Genomic DNA, 22,422 nt, shown 5'->3' with positions numbered 1-22,422 from the left:
TTTCTATAGGTGCCAGTTGTGTGCAGTCTTTTTTCTTGGGCATTGCAGTGATGCAATATTACAGTCTAGTCCTTGAATGACCTGAATTGATTTATCTAGAATGACATCTAATCTGCTGTGCTATACTACATTACTCTGTTCTGCTATAGCTCCGAATACTGACTCCACACCACAACTTGTGTGTCTGAAGGTTTTCCCTTTGCCTTTGTTTGTAAGACAGACACTACACTGACTTCATACAACGCTATACAAATTAACCTCTCCTCTCCGCCCCGGCATTTAAATGATTGAAGCTCAGGTTAAACGACCTCTACAGCCCATGCTGCTTACTGATATGTGTTTATATTGCTGCTGACAACTTCATCAGACTTTTCGAAAGTGAGACACTAGCAAATTGAGCTTCAGTTTATACCTGCAATGTGGGGAATGCAGCTGTCTGTGCAGTAATACCCCTTTTCAAAGACTCAGAGTTTTGTGATTCTGTCTGGGTAAAGCCTATGTACCTGGCTGTTCTTCGCTCATGTTTACTCTGTGGAAAGCTGCTGGAATGGACTGTAAATTAACTCTTCAATGTATCTATTTCCTATTGCATAAAGTGTTCTCATCCTTCCTTACTTGTTATGCAAGTGATGTGATGTTTCTGAGCCCCTGGTGCAGAGTTAAATATGTCAGAGGACTCCCATAGCAGAGCTATACTGCATGAGAATGTTTATGTATATCAATTGATTGTTTTCGATCTATTCTGTGAATTCATAAAACATTTAATGAACATGACATTCAAAACAAATGTTAAATAGTTAAAAGTATAATGAACAAGTTATACATGAGATGTGTATACTGCATTGTTGTCAGAATGTGAAGAGTTATGGAGAGACTGTGATTAACTTCCTTGTTTCCTAACCTTTCTCCACAGGTGTGGTGTGAGCCAAGTCTCTATTCTCTGGTTAAATCAAGAGTAACAATCGTGTCGACGTCCATTCACAGAAACAACACAGCAACATGAGCAACCCCCAGTAAGTAAAACACATGACTACTGATATTTATATCTGTTTAACACATCAAAACCTCTCATCCTGTTCTTATGCATTTTGCTCGTTGTACCCCGACTGCCCGCTATTACTAGCACAGGTTTTGTGATGGGAACCCCAGCATGGTCTGGCCTGATTATGAGAACAGCTCCTGTCTATTTCCTCATACCCTTTCAGCCAAGGACTTTGAGCCTGAGAAGCAGGGGAGCAGCAGGGGAGCAGCAGGGCAACAGCAGGGGAGCAACAGGGGAGCAACAGGGGAGCAGGCACTCCTGTGCTGGGCATTCCAAGAGAACTACCACCAGTCACCAGACTGCCTCTGCTGCCATCTCTTAGCATGCAGGAGAGATTTTCACTTGTCATCTTCTCTTATAAATAATGAGTCGCTATGTGGTCCCCAAGACGGCCTCTGCAGCCTGATGACATCCCTGGTTATGGCCAAGGAAGGGGAGGGAGATTATGGCGTGGTGGGAGGAAGATGGGGGTGAGAGAAATGAGGGTGAGGTGGGAGGGAAATGATGGTGAGGTGGGAGAGAAATTAAGTTGAGGTGAGAGGGAGATGAAGGTAAGGTGGGAGATGGTGAGGTGGGAGGGAGATGGGGGTGAGGTGGGAGATGAAGGTGAGGTGGGAGGGAGATGGGGGTGAGATGGGAGATGCAGGTGAGGTGGGAGGGAGGGAGATGGGGGTGAGGTGGGAGATGAAGGAGAGGTGGGAGAGAGATGGGGGTGAGGTGGGGTTGAATGCAGAATTGGTTCAATCAGCTGCATCTTCTGTTTAAAGCCAGTCCTACAGAGATCTCTGTCTGAGCTCAATGCAGACCTTGAGGTTATCAGCATTGTGTCCAAATGGAGCCTGTTTGAAAGAAAACACAGTGGGACAATATATTGTCCAATGGGCGACAAACAGAATTGTGATGTGTTTTCTGGTTAACAGGAAGACGTGAATTAATGATGTCGGTCCTCAACGACACCCTCGTGAAATGACAGATGGGAAATCTTTGTGTGGTGTGATCACGTCTGCAGAGATATTTTCCCCACTGTTCTTTTAATTATAGAATAGTCCTTTAAATCATCTCTCACTCTCTATGATGTATTTCTGCATATACTAAGAGTAACAGGAGACATACTGTAGTGAGTCAGAGATGGAGAAATACACTATATATACAAAAGTATGTGGACACCCCTTCAAATTAGTGGATTTGTCTATTTCAGCCACACACGTTGCTGACAGGTGTATAACATTGAGCACACAGCCATGCAATCTCCAAAGACAAATATTGGCAGTAGAATGGCCTTACTGAAGAGGATGCCAACTTTCAAACATGTCAATTTGTCAAATTCCTGCCCTGCTAGAGCTCCCCCAGTCAACTGTATGTGCTGTTATTGTGAAGTGGAAACATCTAGAAGCAACAACAGCTCAGCCGCGAAGTGGCAGGCCACACAAGCTCACAGAAGGGGACTGCCGAGAGCTTGCAACACTCACTACCAAATTCCAAACTGCCTTTGGAAGAAACGTCAGCACAAGAACTGTTCGTCGAGAGCTTCATGAAATGGGTTTTCATGGCCGAGCAGCCGCACACAAGCCTAAGCTCACCATGCGCAATGCCAATCGTCGGCTGGGGTGGTGTAAAGGTCCATTGGACTCTGGAGCAGTGGAAACGCGTTCTCTGGAGTGATAAATCACGCTTCACCATCTGGCAGTCCAACCGACGAATATGGGGTTGGCGGAGGAGAATGCTACCTGCGCCAATGCATAGTGCCAACTGTAAAGTTTGGTGGAGGTAGAATAATGATCTGGGGCTGTTTTTCATGGTTCAGGCTAGGCCCCTTAGTTCCAGTAAAGGGAAATCTTAACGCTACAGCATACAATGACATTCTAGACGATTTTGTGCTTCCAACTTTGTGGCAACAGTTTGGGGAAGCCCTTTCCTGTTTCAGCATGACAATGGCCCCGTGCACAAAGCGAGGTCCATACAGAAATGGATCGGTGTGGAAGAACTTGACTGGCCTGCACAGAGCCCTGACCCCATCGAACACCTTTGGGATGAATTGCAAGCCAGGCCTAATCGCCCAACATCAGTGCCCGACCTCACTAATGCTCTTGAAGCTGAATGGAAGCAAGTCCCTGCAGCAATGTTCCAACATCCAGTGGAAAGCCTTCCCAGAAGAGTGGAGGCTGTTATAGCAGCAAAGGGGGTCCAACTCCATATTAATTCCCATGATTTTGGAATGAGATGCACAATGAGCAGGTGTCCACATACTATTGGTCATGTAGTGTAGTTACGACTCAAGATATAACCCCCCTGTGAGTGAACAGATTTATAATATATTTCACATTCAGTATAGCATTGAACATGTTAAAGTTATGGACGCTTTTATTTATTCATTTTCTTTTCCAATTGTATTCAAAGGCAGTTTTTATATTGATTGACGCAAACATTTACTGACAAAAAGAAGAATGATCTGTATTACCTTTCCGAGTGTCATCCAATAATATAATTTTCTGTATTAAATCATATTGAATAAACTAGCTGTAAGCTCTTCTCATTGCAGATGATCCATGCTAGTTTGATGACAAGTACTCTGTAACAGTAGTGGTTGGTGTGTGCTTTTTATGTAGTAAGGCTGTTTTCTTTCTCCAGGCCCTATTCAGAGTTATTTGTACATTTTGTTCCATTCAGCACACAAATATAGTACACTACACACCCTGCGGAGTCATATGTGTTTAAAACAGGCCAGCTAACATTTACTGTAACTAACTTCTGTGGTCATGTGAGCCCCTGTCATAGTGCAGTTAGTCTCTCTGTCATACAATGTCTTGATCCTGTCTCATTACAACAAGATGTGCTAACTAGCAGGTCACCATTTCCACATTTAGCTCACAAATGGGATGTTTAAATCTCCTACAGATGATGTTACATGTTACATGACATTACATAATATGTTTTGCGGGCAGATGTATCCAGCACTTCAAACCGTAGGTCCCATGAGGTATTTACTGAGACAACAAGGCTACTACAACCAACAGCATTAGTCAGAAACCAGTGCCAGTGTCAATACTCTGATTTAAAGCCAGTTAATTGTGGTTTAATAGCTCAGTGAGTTCCATTCCCTTCGAATCCACACAGATCCTCAAAACATTGGTTTACGAGAACGTTGAGTTACACATTATAGTATTCTTTGCTGTGTATTATCCATTGAATAGTATGTTATAAAGCCTATTGCAGTAAATTAGATTTGTCTATGATCATCAATAATATAATAGCTCACTATTGGCTGTAATTTTTATAGCTTGTTGCTTGACTGCTCTATGTAGCAGCTGGTGCTGGAGGTCTGGCAAATGTTGTTGCAGAGGTTTCTGCTGAGCCTGACATCACGTCCATGTACACACACATCTTCTCATCTCTCTATACACACATCTTCTCTGTCTGCTGATAGAGTGGCCCATAGCTGGGATGGTACAGGAGCAGGAGGAATTAGCTGTATCGTATATTAACCCTTATAATGAAAGCAAGCTCATTCAATGGCACAAAGTCCTGTCTTCTCAAGTTGACGCTCACAGTATTCAGGATGAAGATGGGGAAAGTGCCCCCAACACATGCACACTTTGTAAAGCGAAGACGCGCATATTGATTTTCATTATCTTATTACCTAAAAGATCTGATTTTACAAATGTGCTGGTGTATCAATGGCCATCATCAATGGAGTCAGGGGCGGTGGCTGGAAATGTGGCTTAAGTTTGGCACGTTGTTGCGGCTTTCCTGATGGTATCAGAGCACTGAATTGCTTTCCATTGAGGAACAGCCAACCAGGCTGACATGCTTATTGGGTGAGACAGTGTGACAGAGTCCTAGACAGCGGGCCAGGAACAGTGTGGTGGTAAGCACTCAAAATGACAATGATACGGATGCCCTCTACATAACATGAGGCTTTGCTGAAGCAGCACTTTGTAATTCTATGACAGACATGGATGGCTTTATTTTACAGAGAGAGCACTGGAAATAATGAGAACACTGTATGAGCAAATGGGAGTTATTTTTTTAAACGTTTCAATTGGGATTGCAGTTTTTATTTGCCCCTTGTTACACAAGGTTGCATTAGTCTGCATTTCTTTAATGCTTTCAAATAAATAGCTCTATCTTGTTGAATGTCAGAGTGTGTATTTCTACAGGAAATTGAACAACCTCTACAAAACCACATTTTAATGTGCATGTAATACTGTATTCAGGGCTAGATTTAATTCAGTTGTATATTCTGTTGAGGTCAGCAGTATTTGAGAGGACGAGGATGTTTGTACTTTGAGCACCTCTCCTACAGCACACTGCTGTCTACTAACCCAACTATCTGTTCCCAAGAAAAAGGTCCTACAGTTGAAGTCGGAAGTTTACATACACTTAGGTTGGAGTCATTAAAACTCGTTTTTCAACTACTCCACAAATTTCTTGTTTACAAAAAATAGTTTTGTCAAGACGTTTAGGACATCTACTTTGTGCATGACACAAGGAATTTTTCCAACAGACAGATTATTTCACTTATAATTCACTGCATCACAATTCCAGTGGGTCAGAAGTTTACACACACTAAGTTGACTGTGCCTTTAAACAGCTTGGAAAATTCCAGAAAATGATGTCATGGCTTTAGAAGCTTCTGATAGGCTAATTGACATCATTTGAGTCAATTGGAGGTGTACCTGTGGATGTATTTCAAGGCCTACCTTCAAACTCAGTGCCTCTTTGCTTGACATCTTGGGAAAATCAAAAGAAATCAGCCAAGATTGTAGATCTCCACAAGTCTGGTTCATCCTTGGGAGCAATTTCCAAATGCCTGAAGGTACCATGTTCATCTGTACAAACAATAGTATTCAAGAATTAACACCATGGGACCACGCAGCCGTCATACCGCTCAGGAAGGAGACGCGTTCTGTCTCCTAGAGATGAACGTACTTTGGTGAGAAAAGTGCAAATCAATCCCAGAACAACAGCAAAGGACCTTGTGAAGATGCTGGAGGAAACAGGTGCAAAGGTATCTATATCCACAGTAAAACGAGTCCTATATCGACATAACCTGAAAGGCCGCTCAGCAAGGAAGAAGCCAGTGCTCCAAAACCGCCATCAAAAAGCCAGACTACGGTTTGCAACTGCACATGGGGACGAAGATCGTACTTTTTGGAGAAATGTCCTCTGGTCTGATGAAACAAAAATAGAACTGTTTGGCCATAATGACCATTGTTATGTTTGGAGGAAAAAGGGGGAGGCTTGCAAGCCGAAGAACACCATCCCAACTGTGAAGCACAGGGGTGGCACCATCATGTTGTGGGGGTGTTTTGTTGCAGGAGGGACTGGTGCACTTCACAAAATAGATGGCCACATGAGGAAGGAAAATTATGTGGATATATTGAAGCAACATCTCAAGACATCAGTCAGGAAGTTAAAGCTTGGTCGCAAATGGGTCTTCCAAATGGACAATGACCCCAAGCATACTTCCAAAGTTGTGGCAAAATGGCTTAAGGACAACAAGGTCAAGGTATTGGAGTGGCCATCACAAAGCCCACAAAGACCTCAATACAAAAGAAAATGTTTGGGCAGAACTGAAAAAGAGTGTGCGAGCAAGTAGGCCTACACACCTGACTCAGTTACACCAGCTCTGTCAGGAGGAACGGGCAAAAATTCACCCAACTTATTGTGGAACTTATTGTGGAAGGCTACCCGAAACATTTGACCCAAATTAAACAATTTAAAGGCAATGCTCCCAAATACTATTTGAGTGTATGTAAAATTCCCCACTGGGAATGTGATGAAAGAAATAAAAGCTGAAATAAATCATTCTCTCTACTATTATTCTGGCATTTCACATTCTTAAAATAAAGTGGTGATCCTAACTGACCTAAGACAGGGAATTTTTACTAGGATTAAATGTCAGGAATTGTGCAAAACTGAGTTTAAATGTATTTGGCTAAGGTGTATGTAAACTTTCAACTTCAACTGTATATAGAGAACAAGAAATTGAGAGTACTATTTTTTCCCCTAATAGTTTACAGTAATCTTGTCTTTGGTGTGCTATCTTGTAATATACTTGGAGTCTACAAAACATTAGGAACACCTTCCTAATATTGAGTTGCACCCCCTTTTGCCCTCAGAACAGCCTCAATTCGTCGGGGCGTGGACTCTACAAGTTGTCGACAGCGTTCCACTGGGATGCTGGCCCATGTTGACTCCAATGCTTCCCACAGTTGTGTCAAATTAGCTGGTTGTTCTTTTGGTGGTGGACCATTCTTGATACATATGGGAAACTGTTGAGTGTGAAAACCCCAGTAGAATTGCACTTTTTGACACACTCAAACTGGTGCGCCTGGCACCTACTACCATACCTCGTTCAAAGGCACTTATATCTTTTGTCTTACCCATCTACCCTCTGAATGGCACACATACAGTACACAATCAATGTCTCAACTGTCTCAAGGCTTAAAAATCATTCTTTAACCTGTCTCCTCCCTTTTATCTACACTGATTGAAGTGGATTTAACAGGTGACATCAATAAGGGATCATGGCTTTCACCTGGATTCACCTGGTCAGTCTAAAGTTTTGTACACTCCGTGTATGTCCTTTTACATATTTTATCAACATTATCAGGCCAGTCCTTTTATTGGTATACTGTAAGTCAGTATAGTATATAAAGCCTTTCATGATTATACTGTAAGTCAGTATAGTATATGAGGCCTTTCATGGTTATACTGTAAGTCAGTATAGTATATGAGGCCTTTAATGGTTATACTGTAAGTCAGTATAGTATATAAAGCCTTTCTTCTATCTGTCATTTGCTTTCAGACCTCCAGATTCTGACAATTGTAATCAACTTTATTAATCATTGAATTAGCCAACGGATGGGTGAAGTTCGTCATCAATACTCTGAATCCATACTCTGAACCATAATTTCAAAAGCTTTTACTCTACTTTTTTGACAAGCTGCATTAAAATGTCCTCCTTCAGACTCAATGAGTTGGACTTGAAAGGTTCAAGTCTCAGCCGGGTATTTTATTTTGATATTTCTATTGATTGTCATGTGGTGATTTATGTCCCAGTGGTGTAAACACACTGGAGGCAGAGCCATGGATACCTTTTATTCTACGGGAGTCAATTCTTGGCAATGATTACATTCCAGAAAGAAATGGTCTTCCTTATATATATATATTTTCCTATATTACCTACATTATATTTGTCGTGAGATACTTCTTACATTAGAGCATATGCATATGCATTGCACCATGTTCTTTAAACTAGTACAGTGTTATTCACATGGTGTGACTATGGGAGGTAGGACACTCAATGCTCAGGGAGATCTATGTTTAAGCTTCCTTGTTGCATTTGCTAATATTGCATGTCTTTGAAAAGATTTCTAGCCTTTGGTGTGCTGGGTGCCCTTGCCTTGCCTGCCAGGTGGAACAGCCTGGTCTCATAGAGTAGACGTAACATAGTAAAAGTAAATCCGGGACACTCAAAATAGTATGATATGTTGCATTTGGTATGGTTATATATAGACAGAATGTTATTTAAGGCAAAAAACAAATGGAGGGTGGTTTGTCGGGGTGAATGGGTAGGCGTATAACGTGAACGTCTAGCAATCCAAATGTTACGAATTCGAATGTCATCACGGACAACTTTAGCATTTGAGCTAATTAGCAACTGTTTAACTACTTACTACTTTTTAGCTACTTTGTAACTATTTAGCATGATAACTAACCCTTCCCCTAACCTTAACCCTTTTAGCTATCCCTCCCCCTAACCCCAACCCTAACCTTAACCTTTTAACCTAACTCCTAACCTTAACCCTGCCTCTCACCCTAATCTTAACCCCTAGCCTAGCTAGTGTTAGCAAACGTTAGCCACAACAAATTGTAATTCATAACATATCATACATTTATCAAATTCGTGACAAATTGTACATTGTGAAAAATGTGTACATGTTGTACATGTAGCAAATTTCTTACATATCATACGAATTGTAATTGGTAACATATCATACAAATGCATGATGGAGATTCACAAATGAATACATACCATACGAAACATAACATATCATACCAAATGGAGTGTCTCAGATTTACATTCAGAATAATACAAAATGCTCTGAGACCAGGTTGGGTGGAATGGAGCAGTATACCAAAGTGCACCAAGCCACCCCCTCCCCAGGATGGCAACAAGCCACTGAAGCGGCCCCTGCACATAATGGAACCTAGTCTCGCCAGTGATTGTTTGGAAATGTGATTTTGATGCAGTGAACAGTTTGTGTCTGTCATGACTGATAGCATCTTTGTTTTGCGTCTAGTAAGGAGAGGTGCCAAGGGTACAGATAATGTTGGAATGCACTGGCTCTCAATGTTAAGCATGTGAGGTATGTGGGGGCATTCTTCCCTGAGGCAAACACATCCCAGTAGCCAATTGTTAGTTACAGCATCATATCAGTACACTGAAATGCATAGACGTAGTAAGGATTTATAAGAGTACTATTACACCACCCTGTCAGACACTGTGTCTGCAATGATTGTGGGTACCTATGCAGATAAGAAAGCAACCTTTGAAGTAAGCAGGTATGTTAAGTATGAATTAGTCATAAGTCAGTGAAGAGCAGGGGATGTTTTCCTCTCCAGGGCTGACTACAGTACATTAACATTTCATAGGTCTCTCTCTCCCTCTCTCCCTCCCTGTGTACACTATTTACCTCCACATATCACCAGGCTGTTAGTCCCCAACTATCTACAGGCTCTCCAGCACAATATATTTTGTTCTCTCTGGCTTGTAATCAATGGCCTCCTCCCTTGCTAAGCTCTGGGGTTATTGATGTCTTCACATTGGCTACTCTGTGCAGAGTGCCAAGCAGGTTGGGATTCCTGTTCTCATCTTTACTGGCTGAGCTGGAGAGAGGATGGGGTCCTACCCACACCTGGGTTTTAGTGTTGAAAATTAACTGAATAGGAGAAATACTCTGAAGTTCTGTTACGATGAGATTGTGAGAAAATATTCATTTGTTTAGTTGCATATATGAGTGCTACTTACAGAGTGTCCATGGTGTTCCGTACATTGTGTCCTCCAGGGCCCCTCCCCAGGCCCAGGCCAGAGCCTCAGAGCTGGAGGTGATCTCCCAGCAGGTGGAGGAGGACAACCAGTGTCACGCTCCGGTCCAGGTGGTCAGCTTTGCATACAGAGACCTGCCTCTGTACAAAGGCCTCGCTGGACATCTCCCTGGCCGGATCCCAGCTCATCTCCAACCTGGACGAAGAGGACAACAGAGAGGGGTAGGTGGACACAGAGATTGTACCTGAAAACATCTCCCCTGTGTGTTTGATAATTGTACTATTAGCATAACTGACACAGAACTAAGCACTATCCATAATCTACCTTGACAGAGAAAATGTTTGCCTTCATTCTCTATCATGCTAGTAACAGCTCATCATAATGGTACCTGACATGATACTGAATCACTCAAATTCAAATTCATCATACCGATGGTGAGGGATCCTATGAGGATATGTGTCTGTAAATACTTCAGTATCATCCTTACATTGTCAAGGCATTAACTGATATGCCTGTGAGCCTACACTATTTGTCTCAGTGACATACTTTCTCTTTGCTATAAAAAGATTCCTCCCTTCAACGTGCACTTTTGGCTCAAAACAAAGCGTTTTGTAAGCGTCATATTGTTCCTGAAATGTCAGGCGCTGGTGGCTGTGTTGTCTATACCCATGGGCCCTGTTTGTCCTGGCTGGACATGGCCCTATCACTGCGCTGCAGGCTGAGTGTGTACAGGACACACCCCCTCTCGTTCTGCCTGTCCTCTCAGGAAGCGTGACTCACAGGCCATTTGCGCGCGGCAGCGCGGCGCTCTCATCTCGGCAGAGAAAGTAGACAAACATGACAAGCTTCATTAGAGCATCCGACCGCCATTCCACACCATCCAAGGCCCGACTTGGACCTGGCCCGGCGCAGGGCTCTGTGGGACGCAAGGGGGGACAGATGGGTCCTAGTCCCACGCCACACACCCAGGCCACAGAGTGCAGGAGCTGGCAGCACTGGCATCACTGTGGGCATCTCAGGAGAACATGTCCATATGACACTCTATCATCCCATGATAGAGCACACAGTGATGTGGAAGTCATGGGATATTAAGTTGCATCTCTAAGGGATTTCAGAAGTCAGGCTTTTATGGTTCAGTCCCTGGCTAAATAGCTATTTGTTTTGATGAAAGGAAAAGGAATGATTTTCTGGGTTGGAATTATATTTCCCTCCAAGCCTTCTATCCCTGTAGCGCCATCACACTAATAAGAGAAGGCAGAGGTACCAGTGAAGCTGGAGATATGGCATGTTCATTGAACTCTTTAGATTGGAATTCCAGATTTCCAAACCACAGGCATTCCAACGCCTACTCGTCACCAGAGTTTCACTGTGGGCTCATGTTTCCCTCCATTGGAATCATTTGTGGAAACAGAGAAATATGCAGCCACGTCATGGTTTCTTGTTTACTCTGTGACTCATGTCTGTAGCATTAGAGGAATGACGGAGAGCTAGGTTGGTATTGCACATTGTCATTCATTACAGTCATTGAAATATGAGTGTACGTTGTTATCCCTACACTTATTTTTTAAATGTAACCTTTATTTAACTAGGCAAGTCAGTCAAGAACAAATTCTTATTTACAATGACGGCCTACCCTGGCCAAACCCGGACGATGCTGGGCCATTTGTGCGCCGCCCTATGGGACTCCCAATCACGGCCGGATGTGATACAGCCTGTATTCGAACCAGGGACTGTAGTGACGCCTCTTGCACTGAGATGCAGTGCCTTAGACTGCTGCGCCACTCCTTAACCATTAATATTTTTTCAACCTTGTCTTAATAGATTTAAAAGCAAGTTCTCCAAAGAATAATAAAGTGCTTTCTCTAAATGTAGGGTCTTATGTCATAGTCAATATTTGGCATATACACAGGGACTGATTATCTAAAGTTGAACATTTTTCCTCAAACTACCTCGTTTTTTTTTCTTAGATGTCCTTATAAGATTATCTTCACAGTTCTACTAAACCAGACTGACATTCCAGACAATGAATAAACGTTGTTTTAAACCTGACAGAACACATTTCCTATCCCAATACCAAGTATGAACACAAACAGACTACTTTTGGTCCACATGATCAAATGTGGGTCTTCATCAACACGTTTCTTTATGTGTGATTTAGTTATCAATCACATGCTATAACATTGTTTACCATCAGCACTGGGAAGATTTTGGTAATGTTGATATACATTATGGTTTTTAGGTTTTTAGGTTTCTGAAATCAGGTTGATTGACACTAAATCGAGCCCTTAAAGAGTGCTTGGCTTTGTTGTGCTCTGTATATCAGTGAAACGGAAAAGATAGAGTCTTGGAGTGCATGTGGTAAGTTTTGCATTGTATCTAGCTGCTGCACATGGCTTTCTATCAGCAGACGTGGGCGACTATGTAGGAGGTGGATGTTCTTGCGGACTACAGGGGGCACATGCAGTACTAGCAGATTCAGAGCAGTGGTGAGCTCTGGATTTATTAATAGACTCCTGGATGGAGCTACCTTCTTGCCCAGAACATGCTAGAGACTACGGTGATGTGGCCTGCTGCTTTCCTCTCCCATCACCTTATTTAACTCTTCTGATTAACCTGTCGTATGCTTTTGTCATGTTAGGACATTCAGCTTCTGAAAATCATCATCACAGGGTTGTGACTTTCAAACCTTAGACCATAGAAAGGCAGATCCCAGCCTGTCGTTGGTCAAATTGTACTACACACTTACAGTCTGGTTGTTATAGGCTATTTAGCAGTTTGTGAGTGGATCCGGATTATGTATGGTCTTTTGGTAGAGATGTGAAGCTGCATTAAGGTGAATCTGTGAGAGTGATGCCCTCTTAGTGACCTATATGGTGGATTGACCCCACAGACCAAGACTCAGTGGAGTCCAGGAGCGTCATTTCTAAACGTTGCGCATGTACAAAATATACCACAAAACATGCGTTGGAATTTATAAAAACTAAACTTGCTGGGAGAATGTCCTTGCCTCCATGCAGACTTTAGACCATGCGTATGCACATTTTTCTTGTGGTTTAAGAATTGTATTGCAGGCAGGCAAGTAAGTATTTTGTGCGAATGGGGCATAGGATGAGACACTTATTCATAAAACATTAAAAAAGGAAAACATAATAACAAGTTGCAGCCATTTGCCATTAGTGAGTAGAGAGAAAATCTATGTGTGTTTATTTTTGGAATCTAAACTACTTAGACATAGGAATGTATTTCCTATTTATTTTATTTTCATAACCATTGCAGAATAAATTCCTCACCTTTTCTGGCCGTGATGGGTTCATATTACCGAAGTAGCCATACAACGAATTACCATGCACATCTCTCATTTGGGCCTAGTAGCCTTGTAAAAAGGCTATGTATTTCAAGTTTTGCTGTATGCAATCCCATAGACAGCGTGGTTTATAATGCACAGTCAAATTTAACAGGTGAACAGACAGTTGATCTTTTACACTGAAGTATACATGTATGCTACTACTGTAAGTACTGTAAAAAAATATATATACACTAGCCTAGTCAATGTTTCAGAATTCCGTCCAGCATATTCAGGTTGGGGGAGAAAGTTGATGCAAAACAATGTTGAATTCAAAACGTTCTTCTGACAAGTTAACAACAATTGTATTTTCTTTCAGAAACTGTCACAGTCCTTTGCATAATACAGAATAAGTTAGTGCAAAAGATTAAAAGATTCTGCCAACACCTCCAAAAACATTAGATAAAAGGGGTATTCATTCCAATAGCTCCAAATTATACAGCATTCTTGTCACCATAAAAGGTGAATGGTGGGTGTTTTCCAGGTGGAGTTATAATGCTTATTCACGAGTGCACAGTTTAACACATTTAAAAATATATATGTTTATTTAGTGGTGGATCAGCTTAATATTGCGATACCTATATAGATATACATATTATTTTTAGAATATACCTTTATTATTCCCCGCAAACCCTACCACCCTTCCCCCAATTGGAGTAAACTAATAAACAATAACACTTAGGCTTCTACCTTCAGTTTATACATCTTATATGCACATTTTACAGACACAATCTATTTTCCAATAGTTACATTTTGTTTGTTTTTAGTCCTTCCTCTGTTTCTGATGTCCATCCAGTTTGATTTATATTTGTAACTGTGCTATTTCACAACATTTCTGTACCTATATACATTTTACAGACCCTGTATGTTTTACATTGGTTATCTTGTTATTAGTCACACCCTTGAGCTCCAGTCAACCCCTCCCATCGATCTCTCAACATCATCCATTTTGGATTTCTATTTGCCATATATTTTTCAACTGTGCTGTGATGCTTCACAAAAGTACTGAACCTTTCTATTTTCATAGCTTCTACAGATTGTGAATTAAAAATAATAATTATATTATTGATTGACTATGACTTTTCAAATCACCCAGTATTGCTATCTGCAGCATTACCTAGGCAAATGTTGCAATTCTTCAGCCATTCCTGGACCTGTGACCAGAAACGAGCTACATATGGACAATACCAAAATAAATGATCTAATGACTCTGCCTCCTCACAGAAAAATCTGCAAAGCTGGGAAGATTGTATCCCCCATATTTATACAACATTATATTGGTTGCAAGAATTTTGTATAGTAATTAAAAAATAAATACTAAATATTCCGCCTTTGTTTTGCGTATCAATTCATAAACCATGTGCCATGGAATAGGTACATCGAAAATCTCTTACCAACTATTTTGCAATTTAAATGGGACAGCTATCTGTTTTTTGGTCCTTAAATAAAAACATATACCAATTTCATTTATCACACTTTTCTTTAACCATTTATGTTCTTTAATGCAGGGCTGACATACAAGTTCCTTACTTTTTTCCCCTTCTACTTGCCTCTTCCATTTTTGTGGTGATGCTGCAATTAGTTGGTTGTAATTTTGGGTAGAGCAGACATTTCCATATGTCTGTGTTAGCTGCATGTGTGACATAACTCCACCAGTCCAATTATGATATCATTCATTAAAATTATACTTTTTTTTTTAAATGTCTTCGAAAAATATGTTTTTTTAATCAATTAGTATATTTGAGTTTAACCACAATATTTGTTGTATTATTTGTTCTGTCTTTTCAGGTGGATTAAACTGAAATTGCAACCAACTGTCTAAGGCTTGTTTAAAAAATAAAGATTTTGGGGATTATTTCCTTTTCAAACAACTGAAAGTGAGCAATCTGAATGGAGGGAAAAAGGCCATTCTTGAACATGGGATTAGACATTCCTACCAATTTACTAGAGAACCAGTTTGGATTTAATTATAACTTTTGTATGACTGATGCCTTTAGTGAGAGGTCTAATGCTTTAATATTTAATCATTTCTGCCCTCCGAATTCATATTCGTTATATAAATAGGCCTTTTAATTTTGTCTGGCTTGCCATTCCAAGTAAAATTCAATATTTTTTGTTCATATACATTTCAAATTTAAAAAGCAGGTCACTAGGTGTAGGCAAAACCATAAGCAAATAGGTCAACTGTGATATGACTAAAGAGTTCATCAGGGTGATTTTTCCACAAATAGTATTTTCATTTCCATGGTAGCAACATCTTATCTATTTTTGCTAACTTTCTATAAAAATGTATTGGAGTGAGATCATTTCTTTCTTTTGGGATTTGTATACTGAGTATGTCCACATCTCCTTCAGACCATTTGATTGGTAAATTACATGGTAATGTAAAATTTGCATTTTTTTTGTGATCCAATACGTAATATAGTATAGATAAGTAGTATACTTATCATAATTTGGTTTTAATCCAGAGAGGATAGCAAAAGTATCCAGATCCTCTATAAGGCCAGTGAGAGATTCTAATTGTGGTTTTAAAAAAAAACATGAATCATCAGCGTACAATGACAACTTCGTTTTTAAGCCACGGATTTCTAATCCCTTAATATTATTGTTTGATCTAATTTTAACAGTTAACATTTTGATGGCAATAATAAATAGATATGCCGATAGTGGACAACCTTGTTTTACTCCTCTAGATAGTTTAAAAACTTCTGAGATGTAGCCATTATTGACTATTTTACACCTAGGGTTACTATACATAACTTTAACTCATTTTATAAGAGATTCCCCAAAATTGAAATATTCTAGGCATTTATATATAAACTCCAGTTGTACTTTATCAAAAGCCCTTTTAAAATCAGCTATGAAAACTAGGCCTGGTGTCCCCGATATTTCATAGAATTCTATTGTTTCCAGTACTTGTCTTATATTCTCGCCAATGTATCATCCATGTAAAAAACCTGTCTGATTAGGATGAATAATATCTGACAATACTTTAATTCTATGCGCCAAACATTTTGCTAGGATTTTTGCATCACAACACTGAAGTGTAAGAGGCCTCCAATTTTTTAAATGGACTGGATCTTTATATATACCACTTGGGTCCTGTTTCAGTAATAATGATATCAGACCTTCTTGTTGCGTGTCCGATAATCTACCATTTATATAGGAGTGGTTAAAACATGCTAATAATGGTCCTCTGAGTATATCAAAACAGTTTGGTATACTTCCACTGGTATGCCATACAGCCCTGCAGGTTTCCCAACCTTAAAGGCTTTAATTGCATCAAGAAGTTCCTCCTCTGTAATTTGGCCTTCACATTAGTCTTATTGTATAGATGTTAATTTTACATTATTATTAGGGGGAAAATCCATACGATTAGCTTCGGTTAGTGGAGATGGAGGAGACAAACGAAAACATAATCTTAAAGTACTTTACTTCCTTTTTCAAAATATCATTCGGTGAATCATGTGTGAACCCATCATTTGTAACAAGTTTCAATATATTATTTTGGTAGCATTTCTATATTGAAGATTGAAAAGTAATTTGGTGCATTTTTCACCATATTCCATCCAGTTTGCTTTATTTTTTATAATATATTAACTTAATCTTTCTTGAATAAGTTCCTCCATTTCTTTTTGCTTTTCGTCTAACTTATTCTGTGCCTCTATGGTACACTTTTTATTGCTATCTAACCTTACTGTTAGTCCTTCAATTTCCTTTGTTAATATGGACTCTTTTGATCTAAATTGCTTTTGTTTTATAGATGAGTACTGAATTGCATGGCACATTTAAAAGTGTCCCATACAATAAGGAGATCTGCTATACCTATGCAATGTCTGAAAAAGTCAGTTATAAATTCTTCTGTCCTAGTTCTAAACAATTTATCATCTAGAAAGCTTTGATTAAATGTCCAATATCCTCACCCACGAGGAAATTCTGTAAGAGTAATATATATGCCAATTATGTGATGATCCAACCGCATTCAGTTTAACACAGTTTTACTAAGGGTCTGATTTATAACAGGAATGTGTATATGTGTGGCGTGCGCCAAGTTTTTAAATCTCAATATTTTTATAAATACGTATTATTTTCAGAAATGGGGCATGCATTTATTTAGTGTAAAATTCACGCAACGGTTATAAATGAGGCCCCAGGCCACTCCAGAGCTACAAGTGGGGCCAGGGCTCCTTTCTGAGCTGCCAACCCAGGCCCTCAACCCCTCTCTGGGTATATCATCATCAAGATCAGCATGCGACCCATAGTCAAAAGCTTCCAGCAGCAGGAACAGCAGCATATGCCACTGATCTCAAAGGGCCAGTGTGATGCGCCGCAGCAATGGCAGATGGTTCATGTGGGTCAACCTGGTATTGTGACTGAAGGAGAGCGAGAGAGGAGGGGCTCTCACCCTGCTCCCACCGTCCCATTCATTCACAAAGATGCCTGCCAAAGATTAGTGTGAAATGACTCCATTTGATGAATGTGGACTGGTCTCCATGTTGGGTGAAGGTGGAAGGGCTGACTCTGTGGTGTGCTGGCTCTGCAGTGAGAAGCACAGGGCTGATACATACAGTGATGGTGAGAAGTATGGTATTATATTAGCTTACACATGGCCAGATTAGTGCAGGGTAGATTGATTACAAATTTGCTCTGAGTGCCCTACTGGCATCAAGTCCTCGGGCGACTTATCCTGTAACCGTTGAGACATGACTGTTGCTCAGCAGAAATGATACAAATGATGCAGTTAATGATGCACTCACTTGTACATTTCAACAGACAGTAGAATTAAGATTGAAGTGATATGAACATCACAGAATGTAAGAATACAGTACAGAATGAATTTGAACTGAATCTTGGCAGGAGTAATATATATCAGCAGAAGCCAGAGTCATATTCTACCTACCTGGTATCTGTAGATGGATTTCTGAAAAGAGTAGAGGGGAGTCAAACACACAGAAGAACAGTCCTCTCCATCAAATTGGCTGTGCAGCAGGTACCACATGCCGGGTAGCAAAATAGATTACATTTAAGGGCTTGGTTTGAGGGTTTGTTAATATTCACAGACATGCAAAGGGCTAGATTGCTTTTTGGGCTGAGAGCAAGAGAGTTCAAGTGTTCTGGTAAAAACTCTTTCTTCGGAACCAGCCTTTCTGCTGCACTGCAGATGTAGGCCGATCCATCTTCATTTGCCTTATATTAAAAGCCTATTTCTTCGGCAAAGAATAGGCTGCATCACTTTTGGCACTAAGCTCACTGTATGTCATGGTACAGGTGTGCAAAAAGAATCTCCAAGTTATGTGGCATTTAAAAAAAATTCAGCATCATAGGAGTTTAAGATTGAGTGTAGGCTTGCTTCCTGTAACAGGTGCACGTGTCAGAATGACTGGCAGTCACATGTTACTGTATATTTACAGAAGTCCAATTAGAGATGGATGATGAACATGTCAAATCCCACATATTCCTACCTGTCACATGTGCTCCCTCTCTGGCCTCTAGGTCACCAGGCTGCTCGTTAGAGCGCACATCTGTCACCAGCGTTAGGCGCATAATGACACTCACCTGGACTCCATCACCTCCTTGGTTACCTGTCCTTTATATGTCACTCCCTTTGGTTTCTTCCCCAGTCGTCATTGTTGCTGTTTCTGTTCCAGTGTCACGTCTGTGCGTTGTTTGTGGTTCTTGTTTTGTATTTAGTTGTGTTTATTTATTAAAACACTCCCTGAACTTGCTTCCCGACTCTCAGCGCACATCGTTACACTACCAAATTAACTTGCACTTTTCATTGTATAAATCCCTGCAAAGTATTTGCCAATTCCCCTGGCGTTAGTGTGATGAATTGGTAATAAATGCGGAACCTCTCAGATGTACAATTGATTACCTGTGATAACAGCAGCAGAAGCCATATTCAGCATATTTAGTACTTAGTTGGTTTTCCTCTCTCAGGGACTGATTCTATTGGCTGGGATGATGACACAGATGATTCAGCAGTGGTCTCAGGGATTCCGCCAGTTGTTACATTGAGATTTGTAATGATTTTAAAACAATAGAGTGCAATTGTCTTTGCTTTTTTTGGAGGAAAGCAATGCCTTTTTTTAAGTGCTTGGATTGGTAGTGGGTTTGTCAGGAAAAGACAGCAAGAAGCCTTTGCAGACAACAAAGAAAGAACTTCCCCAAACTAAAGTTAGCTGCGGGCTCACAGTGCTAGTCCATTTTCCTCTATGCATGCTGAGTTCAGGAGATTGGTGTGAATTGGTTGGAGTTTCTACATGGAGAACCCATAGAGCCATGAAGTTATCAGAACAGAGGGAGAAGTATTAGACAGGCTTGGACGGGTTTAACAATCACTTCCTTTGTTGGTGGAAATATCTCACATCTACCTCATTACCATATATTTACAGGTTTTAAAATTGAGGGAACAACAAGGCTGGCCCAATCCATTTTCAAACTGAATTACTTTTTGGAATCAACGGTAATGGTGTGACTGCTGCCATAGGTCTGGTTCCTAATGCCTTGGAGTTTTTCAGAGAGAGCAGACTGGTTCTGGTGTAAATGTGCAATTGAGACATCAATCAAGAGCTTTGAACAATTTCAGAACATTGGCACAGCACACCCGGTTCAGAGCTCTCCATCTAGCCCTTTTCATACTTACACTTTGGCTTCAATGGAGCTTTTCTTAAAACTGAGTGTGTGAGGATGTTGGTCTACTGTTGCCTCATTCATTCATGGGTGAAGTAGGCCAAATGCTGCTCTTGTCAATTTCCTTTCTTTTTCGCCATCAGACCTGTCTACTTCTCACTTAAAATGTCGTTTTTGTGTTTCATTTCCAAGTTTTTTTTTTACACCAGAAGGTGATTTCACAGCATTATAATACAACGTTACATTTGGACATTTCCAAATGCAAAAACCTGCTAATGTGTGTGTCACACCCTGACCATAGATTGCTTTGTATGTTTCTATGTTTTGTTTGTTCAGGGTGTGATGTGGGTGGGCATTCTATGTTGTATGTCTAGGTTGTCTGTTTCTATGTGTTTGGCCTAGTATGGTTCTCAATCAGAGGCAAGTGTCAGTTGTTGTCTCTGATTGGGAGCCACATTTAGGTAGCCTGTTTTCATTTGTGTTTTGTGGGTGGTTGTTTCCTGTGTTAGTGTTTTCACCATACGGGACTGTTTCGGGGGGGGGGTTCAGTATTTTGCACTTTGTTATTTTGTATTGTTAGTGTTCAGTTTTATAATAATTAAAATGGACACTTACCACGCTGCACATTGGTCCGACATTTCATACTCCTCTTCAGACGAGGACGAAACCCGTTACAGTGTGTCATCTATCTTTAGTAAAAGTACAATAATGACAAATTGCAACAGAAATTATGTATTTATTAGTATTTATTTAATGTTACAATATTTAATGTTACAATGTTTTTCAGAGGAAAGCAAAAAACCAGAATCTCATTTAAGCCAATATGGAGTAAACAGGAAAATTCTCCCTGATCTCTTTTATAAGACAATCAAGCAAGTGCCTAGAAAATACACTAATTATCAACATACGTATATCAATTAATAATTTACTTGAAATGTTACTTTTAAGGTTTACTGACGATAGGCCCAGTGCTAAAACACCTGTAAACCAAACCAACGTACCTCATAGTAAACGTTTAGTAATGATGGAAAAGCAAAATAAAATAATTGTTTTAACATTTAAAGTTGTTCGTACAGATGTAGGATCTTAATTTGAGCCAGTTTGCTACAGCAGGAAAATAATCCTGCAGCAGCAGGAAATGTGAATTATTATGTGAATTATAGGTAATGGACATCTTTGTAGAGGTTGCTACATTTTTTGTTAAGGCAAATCAAGTCATGATGTTTGAAAGTGGAGATGTTTAACTTTAGAAGCGTTTTTAAAACTCGATTACACTACAAGTTTACATTTCCTACTGTGCAGGAAAATTCTCAGAAACAAAAGAGTGTGTGATCTGTACATGGTAAATGTCATCTTGGTACTGGAGACACAGATCTTGGAGACTGGACAAGAAGCAGGTACGATTGGGGCAGCAAAGATCCAGCAGCTGGGCAGGGTCACAGGCAGAGCAGGACTGGGGGCCTGGGGTTGGACAGGCCAGGCACCAAGCCAGGCACCAAGCCAGGCAGGGAGGGGTTGACGTCAGGCAGGTTGCTACCTAGAGGGGCTCAGAGCCCCTCATGCAGTGGGAATGAATCAGAAAAGAGTAACATGGAGTTAGTGGCAGCGGGGCCAACAATCATACTCATCAATAACCATGAGACTACAGGCAGTACAGAATAGAAGACAGCTGCTACATACAGTGCATTCAGAAAGTGTTCAGACCCCTTGACTTTTTCCACATTTTGTTACATTACAGAATTATTCTAAAATTGATTAAATAAAATATGTTCCTCATCTATGTCCATAGAATACCCCATAATGACAAAGTGAAAACAGGTTTAGAAATGTTTGCAAATGTATTAAAAATGAAATGAAAAACAGAAATACCTTATTTACATAATAATTCAGACCATTTGCTATGAGACTCGAAATTGAGCTCAGGTGCATCCTGTTTCCATTGATCCTCCTTGAGATGTTTCTACAACTAGATTGGAGTCCACCTGTGGTAAATTCAATTGATTGGACATGATTTGGAAAGGCACACACCTTTCTACATAAGGTCCCACAGTTGACAGTGTATGTCAGAGCAAAAACCAAGAACACAGTGGCCTCGATTATTCTGAAATGGAAGAAGTTTGGACACACATAGACTCTCCTAGAGCTGGCTGCCTGGCCAAACTGAGCAATCTGGGGAGAAGGGCCTTGGTCAGGGAGGTGACCAAGAACCCGATGCTCACTCTGAAAAAGCTCCAAAGTTCCTCTGTGGAGATGGGAGAACCTTCCAGAAGAACAGCCATCTCTGCAGCACTCTACCGATCAGGCCTTTATAGTAGAGTGACCAGATGGAAGCCACTCCTCAGTAAAAGG

At 40.5% G+C, this 22,422-nt stretch overlaps 1 protein-coding gene across 1 annotated transcript in view; it reads left to right on the top strand.

The window, feature by feature from the left end:
- Window positions 1–22,422, top strand: part of tmem266 (transmembrane protein 266) — a 45,342-nt gene that overhangs the window by 1,453 nt on the left and 21,467 nt on the right. Inside the window, 3 exon segments of the mRNA XM_071416907.1 lie at window positions 914–1,013; window positions 10,117–10,246; window positions 10,248–10,318. Of these exon segments, the coding sequence (XP_071273008.1) occupies window positions 1,000–1,013; window positions 10,117–10,246; window positions 10,248–10,318 (215 nt within the window). The 5' untranslated portion in view covers window positions 914–999.

This window comes from Salvelinus alpinus, chromosome 9 (assembly GCF_045679555.1).
Source record: "Salvelinus alpinus chromosome 9, SLU_Salpinus.1, whole genome shotgun sequence".
Classification (NCBI taxonomy): domain Eukaryota; kingdom Metazoa; phylum Chordata; class Actinopteri; order Salmoniformes; family Salmonidae; genus Salvelinus; species Salvelinus alpinus.
This window is presented reverse-complemented; position numbering and strand designations above follow the sequence as displayed.